General features: G+C 52.2%; 3 protein-coding genes across 7 annotated transcripts in view; 2 read left to right on the top strand and 1 right to left on the bottom strand.

Moving 5' to 3' along the window:
• Usp5 (ubiquitin specific peptidase 5) overlaps positions 1-1,971 on the top strand; it is a 15,996-nt gene extending 14,025 nt beyond the window's left edge. For both annotated transcript variants that reach the window (XM_021189819.1, XM_021189815.1), the window contains exon 20: positions 1,338-1,971. In XM_021189819.1, the coding sequence (XP_021045478.1) occupies positions 1,338-1,431 (94 nt within the window). In that variant the 3' untranslated portion in view covers positions 1,432-1,971. The remainder of the gene's footprint in view (positions 1-1,337) is intronic.
• Positions 1,972-2,678: 707 nt separating this feature from the next.
• On the top strand, positions 2,679-6,433 carry Tpi1 (triosephosphate isomerase 1). The gene is made up of 7 exons (XM_021190015.2): positions 2,679-2,961; positions 4,060-4,183; positions 4,283-4,367; positions 4,449-4,581; positions 5,172-5,257; positions 5,540-5,627; positions 5,757-6,433. The coding sequence occupies exons 1-7, from the start codon at positions 2,736-2,738 to the stop codon at positions 5,873-5,875; spliced, it is 861 nt and encodes a 286-aa protein (XP_021045674.1). The 5' UTR covers positions 2,679-2,735; the 3' UTR covers positions 5,876-6,433.
• Spsb2 (splA/ryanodine receptor domain and SOCS box containing 2) lies at positions 6,433-8,431 on the bottom strand. 4 transcript variants are annotated; one of them, XM_029535476.1, is made up of 3 exons: positions 8,355-8,431; positions 7,174-7,917; positions 6,433-6,881 (listed from the first exon to the last, which is right to left on the bottom strand). In XM_029535476.1, the coding sequence occupies exons 2-3, from the start codon at positions 7,835-7,837 to the stop codon at positions 6,751-6,753; spliced, it is 795 nt and encodes a 264-aa protein (XP_029391336.1). In that variant the 5' UTR covers positions 7,838-7,917; positions 8,355-8,431; the 3' UTR covers positions 6,433-6,750. The 4 variants fall into 4 exon arrangements, with proteins under 4 accessions (XP_029391336.1, XP_029391337.1, XP_029391335.1 ...); XM_029535477.1 differs by lacking the exon at positions 8,355-8,431 and adding an exon at positions 8,222-8,269; XM_029535475.1 differs by lacking the exon at positions 8,355-8,431 and adding an exon at positions 8,099-8,242.
• Between the last annotated feature and the right edge of the window lie 1,512 nt (positions 8,432-9,943).

Below are 9,943 nucleotides of genomic sequence, written 5' to 3'. Positions count from 1 at the left end.
GTCTAAGGTATTAAGTTCAAGACAAAATAGACTAAATATAAAGAAAAAAAAAAAAAAAAAAAAAAAAATGCCTCCCCACAAGGATAGGCAAGCCACACCCCAGGGCTACATCTGTCTGCTTTTGTAAATGAAGGGTTACTGATACACAGTCATCTGCTTGTTTAGGGATGGTCTGTGGCAGCAGTAAAATTAAACAATTGTAGCAAACACTAATTACTCCATGAAAATGGTGGTCAGTAACGGTGTGTAGTGGCTTATGGCCTCAGTGTTAGCGTTAAGTTGGAAGCAGGGGAGCTAGCAGTTGAAGCTCATCTTTGGCTCCATGGCGAATGAGGTTTAAGCGATCCTGTGCTCTGTGAAACCTTGTCTCCAAAGGAGCTGGGATGGACTATAGAGATGCTTGTTAGCTAAGAACATTTGCCACTCTTTGCAGAAAACCTAGGTTTATTTTATTTATTTATTTATTATATGTAAGTACACTGTAGCTGTCTTCAGACACTCCAGAAGAGGGAGTCAGATCTTGTTACAGATGGTTATGAGCCACCATGTGGTTGCTGGGATTTGAACTCGGGACCTTCGGAAGAGTGATCGGGTGCTCTTACCCACTGAGCCATCTCACCAGCCCACAAAACCTTTTTTAAAAAAAGGATATTAGACACTGGTCTCTCCAGCTCCCCTAGCTTCACAGGAAGGGTAGAAGATGAGTGTAAAATGCAGTTTAGGCTCACAACACCCCAGTGAGGAAAGGCAGCTGCTGCCAGTCCTGACAGCCTGAGGTGGATTCCGAGAACCAGAAAACTTCCCTAAGATCTCTATACACACCATGGTTCAAGTGGTTATTAATACAAAATAATTATAATTTTGGCAAATACATGCTAGGCATAGTGGCACACAGTTTTAATCCCAGCACTTGGAAGACAGAGCAAGGTCGGGAGGTGGATGTATGAGTTCTAGGTTAGCAGGTCTACAGAGTAAATTCCAGGACTACTCAGAGAAACCCTGTCTCGAAAAACAAACAAATACAATCGCCTGGATGTAGTCATACATACATTTAATACCAGCATTGGGGAGGCAGAAGTGGCTAGATTTCTGAGTTTGGCCAGCCTGGCTTACATAGGGTTCCAGGACAGCCAGGTGTGTTGGGACCCTGTCTCTAATTGAGCAACCTGAGGCCATCAAATGGGAAAATGAGATTTCGAAGCTCTATTTAGATGGTAGCTGGATGGTAGATTTGGGGATGTGGCATAGAATCAGTCGGGATCCTTCCCAGAAGCCCCTCCAGGGCCATGTGGAGGGCCCACTGCTCACCCTTCTCTGTCCCTTTCCCCACTCCCCAGGTGGGTGATCTACAATGACCAGAAAGTGTGTGCCTCCGAAAAGCCACCCAAGGACCTGGGCTACATCTACTTCTACCAGAGAGTGGTCAGCTAAGAGCCTGCCCTCAGCCCTTCATTGAAGCAGGGGACACCATCTGGCACGAGGGACAGGATGGCTGAGGGATGGACTTCAGCCCCTGCTCTGTACCCTTTTTGTTTTTGTCCCCAGCAGCGGGAAGGAGCTGGAGGCCTTAGGAGAATGGCCACACAGAGGAGGGTACTCTTTAGACTCGGGGATAGAGCAGGGGTGGGACAGGAGGGCCAACTGCCTGTCCACAGGGGACCTTGTTGCTTCCTTCCCCTGCCCCTTGAACCCACAGTGCTCTGCTTCTCTGTGATGGCCCAACCCCTGAGGTGGGGCGGGGTCTTACCTGTGTGTGCGTGGATGTGGCTTTATGCATCTTTCCAGGGGAGGGAGCGACTGCACCTCCCCTCCCCTTAAGTGTTTGCTCCCTTGTGGTGGGGCAGAGGAGGCTCTGAGGGAAATAGGACCCTCCCCACACCCTTTGCCCTTCTGCCTCAGCCTCCGTTCTGTCTTTATGGTCCTCTGGAAAAATGCCAAAATACATGATGTGAATAAAAGTATGACGGCTGACTGGTTTTTAGTTCTTTGGGAAGACTTAGGAGTTCTGGGGAGGATTACTGGAAGGGGCTGGTTTAGAGAGGCCCAGCTGGGGTCCTTTGCCCTTCTTCCCCTCCCAGGCAGGTCCCTTGTCTCTAGCTCTAGAAATGCTCAGAATACTGGGGTGGGGGATGGGAAATAAAGGGAAAATTCAGAAGAGTGGCTGCATCACATCCCCCCACTGACCATGCACTTGGTCTAGTCCCATTGTTGCTGGACAAATGGAGGACTTAGGGCAGGGTGGGCAGTCCATACTGATATCAGCTGACTCCTTTACAGGGCTGCAGCCAGTCTGCCTCCCTCCTCTTCCCACCCACTAGTATCCCACTCTGCTCCATTTGGCCAAGGCCTGACAACTGCAAGGACCCCATAATCACCAGCGACGTTGGTGACACATTTGGCCCCCTTCCTTGTGATTAGCTGGAAGGGCTCCTCAACTGTGACTTTGCTTTATGCTATGAGGGAATGGGGCGCTTTCGGAGTTGGAAAGGTGTCCAAGGCCCTGTTGCTGCCACCTCCACAGGAAATGCTCTTTGGTCTTCTGAAATCGCAAAAAGTTTGTTTCCTTGAGCGCGAGGCTCAGCATCTCAACTGCCGAGCCACTGAGGCAGGACGTATGAGCCTCCAAATCCTATAGAACATTGCTACAAGAAAGGAGAAACGGCAGAACATCGAAACACCGGGAGGTGGAGAGGCGGACGGAGGGGAAGGCGGAGCAGCAAGGGGCCGGGCTAACCATGGCGGAGGGCGGGGAGAAGGAGGAGTTCTGCTTCACAGCCATCTATATAAGTGGCCAGTGGCAAGAGCCTTGCGTTTGTACTGACCTTCAGAGACTTGAGCTTGGCACAATGGCGCCTTCCAGGAAGTTCTTCGTTGGGGGCAACTGGAAGATGAACGGGAGGAAGAAGTGCCTGGGAGAACTCATCTGCACCCTGAACGCAGCCAACGTACCGGCAGGCACCGGTGAGCTCTCTGGCAGCGGCGGCGGGACGTGGGGGTGGAGGGTCGGGCGTGGCATCACCACTTGCTCTGTGTCTGAGTGGACCTGGATGGTGGCCTGGGGACAAGGGCCATTTGGTGTCCTGGCAGCACAGAGACTTGATGAAGAGGAAAAGCATTTAAATGCTGCCCTGGGTTTGTGGGGCCCGAAAGGGGTTCTTGGGGTGGGGGCAGGGTTCAAAGATCGCCCTTGGGAGTGGGCCGGAGCTGCACCAGCTAGGGGTTAGGGTCGAGAAGAAGAACCAGTGTCCGGTTGGATAATCAAGAGAAGTGGCACGTGTCCTCCAAATTGGAGGGAGGAAGCTGAGCTTGCGCGGGCTCTCAGCTACCTGCCCCCTCGGCCTCTGGTTCCGTGCGTCTCTGCACGTAGCCCGAAACTCCTCCCCGCGCCGCCGCATGCTTCGGCCTCTGAGCTGGGGGCTTCCACATCCCTACCCTTCACAGCATGGGCCACTCCTGCCTTCCGCTTAAGGCCCTAGCAGATGCCAAACATGCTGAGCCGTTGGGGAATGAAAAAAATAAAAATCCTTACAGCTCTTCTCAGACTGGAAATAGGAAAACACAAGGTCTCTGTGGGCTAGTCAGTTCCCTGCTGCTCACGACACTACCCTCCATCCTTCCCCCTTCTACCCACCTAAATCAGAGAACCTTGAGAATGACCGAAGGGTATTCTCTCTGATCATCCATTTCCCAAAGAGCCCAATACAAACTCCCGTGGTTGACCTCTTCTTATAATAAAAATCCTTATCGGGATGGATATGTGGGATGGGCTATTTTAGAAAGGGGTTACCCCTGGAGAATGCTGAGTCGAGGAGATGCCCATTCCCAGAATAGCCTGAGGAAATTAGAGCCACAGCTGTTAAAAGAGCAGAGGGCAGGGTAAGGGCCGTGGCCTATCAGAGGCATTAGGAAGGCTCCGGTATTGGTACAGGCCCAGCCTGGGCTGTGTAGTGGACAAAGGTCAACTTTCTGGACTGAAAAACGAAGGAAAGTGGAACCAAGAAAGTGAATGCAAGACCGGGAGCCTGAAGAGTGAGGGGCTTTCTCTGATCTCTTCCTCAGAGGTGGTTTGTGCACCGCCAACCGCTTACATCGACTTTGCCAGACAGAAGCTGGATCCCAAAATTGCTGTGGCCGCACAGAACTGCTACAAAGTGACCAATGGGGCCTTCACTGGGGAAATCAGGTGAGGTGAAGGCAAAGAGAGACTTAGAGGGAAACCCTTCCTGTGGGCTTCTTGCTGAACCTTGGTGTGTGTGTGTGTGTGTGTGTTTGTTTGTTTTAGCCCTGGCATGATCAAAGACTTAGGAGCCACCTGGGTCGTGCTGGGGCACTCAGAAAGAAGACATGTCTTTGGGGAATCAGACGAGGTCAGTAAACAGGAGGGGAGATAGGGGATGCTTTGATCCTGGGGAGGGGGTGTATCTTACCTAGTATTTGTTCTTCAACAGTTGATTGGCCAGAAAGTGAGCCACGCCCTGTCCGAGGGACTCGGGGTGATCGCCTGCATCGGGGAGAAGCTGGACGAAAGGGAAGCTGGCATCACCGAGAAGGTCGTGTTTGAGCAAACCAAGGTCATCGCAGGTATCTCTGCAGACATGGCTCTCGGAGTCTAGCAAAGGCCACAGAGATGGAGGGGGGAGGTCAAAGGCCCTGCAGCCTGCCTGAGTCACACTGACCCCGGGGAAAGAGGGTGACCTGCATGGTTCTTGTCACTGTTCCTACAGAAGGCTCAAACCCCACCTTCAAAAGCCACTAGGGTCTGTGGGTAAAGCCTGAGGACCTGCCGGGCGTGATGGCCCACGCCTTTAATCCCAGCACTTGGGAGGCAGAGGCAGGCAGATTTTTGAGTTCAAGGCCAGCCTGGTCTACAGAGTGAGTTCCAGGACAGCCAGGGCTACGCAGAGAAACCCTGTCTCAAAAAAACAAACAAACAAAAAAGCCCGAGGACCTGAGTTTAAGTCCTCCAAAGATAGCCACGTGGTAGGAGAGAACCAGCTTCTGCAAGTTATCCTCTGCCCTCATATGTGTACTATAGCTTGTACACACACATGCACGTACAAATTGTTTTAAAAGGGGGAAGGGGAAGCCCAGCAGGGGCTGTAGGCCATAACTGTTACAACTGGAGAGCTTGGCCGGTCAGCTCCTTATTCACTCTTCTCTGTGCCCCACAGATAATGTGAAGGACTGGAGCAAGGTGGTCCTGGCCTATGAACCTGTGTGGGCCATTGGGACTGGCAAGACTGCAACCCCTCAACAGGTAACTACCCAGGATCTCCTCAGCCTGTCTAGCTTTAACAGACTTACACAGCTATGGAGCCCGTCCAAAGGGCCAAGCCCCTTTAGAGACAGAGGGCCCCCAAACTCACCAAGGAGAGTGACTTTGCCAAAAATGTTCATTCCAAGCCTGGTGGGATTGGAGCCTTGCTATTTATTCTCTGGTCCCAGGGCTTTTCTGGAAACACAACTCTATATGAGAAGCAGTGGTTTTTACTCCTTGAATGATAGGAAGCAGCTTGCTTACTCCGCCTCCTCCTTCTAGGCACAGGAAGTACACGAGAAGCTCCGGGGGTGGCTGAAATCCAATGTCAATGATGGGGTGGCTCAGAGCACCCGGATCATTTATGGAGGTGAGTGGCTATGGCTCTAGCCAAGACGGAATCGGGCTAAGACAGTCTGCGGCTGCCTTGCACTGAGAGGTGGGGCTTAAGTGTTCCGATTGTAGCCCTGATCAAACCATCTTCTTGTTCCTGGTACAGGTTCTGTGACTGGAGCAACCTGCAAAGAGCTGGCAAGCCAGCCTGACGTGGATGGCTTCCTCGTGGGTGGTGCATCTCTCAAGCCTGAATTTGTGGACATCATCAATGCCAAACAATGAGCACTGCCCATCCCTCTACCTGCCTGCGTAGCATGGACTAGGTTGCCCAGAAGTTTAGTAACTGCTCCCACCGNTCACATGCTTCTGATGACATCATCTGCCCCATCTTGTGGCCTAAACTACGCTGTACCTTCCTGAGTCGTTTCCACCTCCCCATAACGGTTGGGACCAGGCCAATCCCTTTACCACTTACAATGGGTAGAATCAACTGTCACCAAGGTGGCTCCTGGGAAGGGAGTAGACCTGACTGTCCCTTTGAGCCTTGACAAATGAAATCACCTTCCATTGGTTTGGGCTGGAAACTCAAGGTTGGAGCATAGGAAGTGGGCTCCGTGTCACTTTGGCCTGTCACTTAGATGGCCTTTGCTCTAGCTTCAGTCCCAAGCCCTACTGGATGTCTGATGCAGAAATTCAGAGCCTTTGGGTCTGACTTTCAGTACACATGAAGGTGGGGATCCTAAGAGGCCTGGAATAGCCCACTCCCCCACGGTGCCGAAGCCCCTGTATTGTGTTTGTGAACCATCCTACATGTAAGGGAAATAAAACACCTGGGCCTAAGCTTTGTGGATTGTCCTAATTCCTTAAGACAGTGATGGGGCTCTGGGGTGGGGGAGTGTCAAAACAAACAAGCAAACAAAACAAACCCAGTAATGAAACAGGTTGTGACAATATATCTCATTTTTTACTTCAGGAGCCTTTTTTTTGTCCCAAGCTGCCAGTCTTTAGTATCATTTCTATGTCTTGCTCCTGTGAGAAGGGGGGGTGAAGGGGTCCGGCCCCCTCCCCTCAATTTCACCAGCTTTTAGTTGTCTAGGCCAGCGGGTGCCTCTCCACCTGTCCCCACGTAGGGTGCCAGCACACCCTGTGCTACAGGGTCATTTGTAGAGCAGGTAGCGCTTCATGGCAGGGGGCAAAGGCAGACTGGATATTTGACCCAGCCGGGTGTCCCCCAGAGTATGGCGCACACACAGGCGGCTCAGGTGCAGAAGGGATTGTGGTTCCTCCGCTGCGAGAGAGAAGGAAAACAAGATAAAGTAAGCAACTCCTGCCAGGCATTCTTAAACTCTTAAGAGCCTTCTCAGGCACCCTTACTTCTTCCTCCATTTTCACCGCTACCTCAGCTGAGGGAGGCTCTCAATTTGAGCATCACATCCAGTAGGGATTGGGAGCGAAGCTAGAGCCAAGGCTAAGTGACAGGCCAAAGTGACGCGAAGCCCACTTCCTGTGCTCTAACCATGAGTTTCCACCCCAAACCCTTGCCAAGAGTGGTAATCTTCCCCACCCCGTCCGGATCTCACCTCTTCTTTCGCCCATGTAGCGGATGCGGACCTGGCACTGGCCCCAAACAGCACTTACAGAGGGATAGAGGGTCCTCCCCTTCAGTCCACGGAAGGCTGGTCCCAGGTACGTGCCCCCAATAGAGTAGCCCAGAGTTCCCTCCTCCATGTCCAGAACCACCAACAGTCTCTCTGGCACCACCAGCTGCTCACCCTGAGGCCCAGCTGGGTACTGGGGGGCCTCGAGGCCCTTACTCTGATGATACAATTTTCCCCGCCCAATATCCCAGCCCCAGGACTCGCTGTTGCTGCCCAAAAGCGCCGCATAGTGGTCAGCCTGCAGCGGGGCGAGGGCGGTGGCCACGCCCACCACGGCGTGTGTGCCCCTTTGCTCCGGGGGCCAGCTGATCTCCCAGGCGTGCAGACCTCTCGAATAGCCCCGCTTTCCCCGGACTCCATCAGTGCTCTGGGCTACAGGGCGCCGCTCAAAGCACAGACCCCCTTCCTTGACATCGATGTTCTCGGAGCAATCCTTGGGGTTCCAGCCGTGGCACCGTTGGGCCCCTAGGTCAGGAGGGGGAGCAGACAGGAGCTCCTCCAAGCCCTCGGGAGGAGAGAAGTCAGAGTACAGAGCCTGCGAGGTAGGGGTGCTGCCGCTGCCCCTTGCCAGGGCCGTCTGGCCCATGAGGAGAGCAGTTGAAGAACTTCTCAAAACAGGCTTGCTGGAGCGTCTCGCTTTTGAAAGTTGAGCTCTGGATCGTCCCCCTGGAGTGGTATGGAGACAGAAAGGACTGTTAGGCGCAGCATCTTTCCCTAAGGCTCCCATCCGTTCACCGGTGTATGTCTTCCCTTGGTCCCCCAACTCTCCCAGGTCTATCACTCTGCTTTCACCCCATCTGTGTCGCGCTCCCCAAGTTTCTCAGGACTTCCCTCCCTCAGACTTTACCGTGGACCGTCCCCTTTCTGTCTCTAACGCCAGGCCCCTACCCCGCACCTCACGGGGCTCCCCCCCTAGATCGCAGAGACTTCTGTGGAAGTACAGATAGGGAAGGTTAGAAGCGCCCCTGACCAGCCACTGCTTCCGGCTCCAGCGGGGCTGCGGACGCCCGCCCGCGCTCCGCCCCTGGGCTCTGCGGACGATTAACCCTATCGTTACCTCCCGGACCACGCCCGCCACGCCACTTACGGCCTTGAGAACCCACCGGCTGCAAAGAATCCAGGCAAAAAATAAGTGATGACTCCAGACGTGGACAAGCGCGCATGCTTTGTGGAGCACACTCTGAGTGGGTAACCTCTTGCCCCTCCCAGGACTCCCTGGCGTCAGACTCTTCAGCAGTTTATTTTTCCGAAGCCACCTGACAGCTGCGTGCCCCACCCTCACCCCTAATCCCAGACTAGAATTAACCCTTTGATGACGTCATCGCCTTGGATTCTGTGTGTGTGGAGACCTCTCCACTGGAGACCTTTGCTCTGCCTGAGCAATGAGGCCCTATGACACTCTTCCTGAACTCCTGCTCCGGTTCAGGAGAATGTAGGGATTGAAACTGTCCCCTGCGGCTCCCTAGGTTGCTGAAGCTGTAGTTGTTCATCCTCCTGCTTCAGCCTCCTGAGAAATAGAACTACGAGTGGGCACTAGAGTGGATGTGTGCTTTAAGGGTTAGTTCTGAGTGATGTTAGATCATTAGCTACATTATCATGGAGAGGTTGCTGTTGAAGTTTGACCTCCTAGAATACCTCTTGATAACAGTTCAAAAAATCCCATAGTGGCCCGGCAGTGGTGGTGCACACCTTTAATCCCAGCACTTGGGAGGCAGAGGCAGGTAGATTTCTGAGTTCGAGGCCAGCCTGGTTTACAGAGTGAGTTCCAGGACAGAGAAGCCCTGTCTCAAAAAAAACCAAACACTCAAAACAAAACAAAAAAAACAAAAAAAGGAAAGAGAAAAAGAAAAAAAAATCCCATAGTGCTACAGATAATTTAAACCTGTGTCTGTGCCTGTGTGTGTGTGTGTGTGTGTGTGAAAGAGAGAGAGAGAGAGAGAGAGAGAGAGAGAGAGAGAGAGAGAGTCTTTGTAATCTGTAACCTTTGCTGGCCTAGAACTCCCTATGTAGACCAGACTGAATTCAAACTCACACTGATCAGCCTGCTTCTGCCCCCTGAGTGTTGGCATTAAAGGTGTGTACCCTGTCCCCAGCCTAATTTTAACCTTGTTGTTGTTGTTGTAGTTATTGTTCTGATGGGTTTGAATTCGTCTCCTGTAGCCCATCCTAGGACAGGACAGGCTCTGTAGCCGAGAGCTGGCCTTGAATCCCTGTTCCTCTTAGCTCTGCTTTCGGATGCTAGGATTCTGAGAGTATGAGTCACACACAGCTAATTTTAACTTTTAAAATTCTGATGTGAGGCTGCTGAAATGGCTCAGCAGTTAAGAGCAGGGGCTGCTCTTGCACAGCACCCAGTTCAGGTTCCCACTCCCACGTGGAAGCTCACAAATGTGCACAAGTTCCAGTTCCAGAGCGTCTGATGGTTTCTTCTGAACTGAATGTGGCATACAAACCAAACCGTGCTATCTAGTCTCGTGTCAGCTTGACCCACAATCTAGAATTATCTGAAAGGAAGGAACCTTAATTGAGAAAATGCCACCATAAGATCTGGCTGGAAGGCATTTTCTTTCTTTCTTTCTTTTTTTTTTTTTTAAATTATATGTAAGTACACTGTAGCTGTCTTCAGACACTCCAGAAGAGGGCGTCAGATCTTGTTACAGATGGTTATGAGCCACCATGTGGTTGCTGGGAT

Source organism: Mus pahari, chromosome 2, assembly GCF_900095145.1.
Source record: "Mus pahari chromosome 2, PAHARI_EIJ_v1.1, whole genome shotgun sequence".
In the NCBI taxonomy this organism is placed as follows: Eukaryota; Metazoa; Chordata; class Mammalia; order Rodentia; family Muridae; genus Mus; species Mus pahari.
The sequence above is the reverse complement of the archived record's forward strand: the minus strand, read 5'-3'. Positions and strand labels throughout refer to the sequence as shown.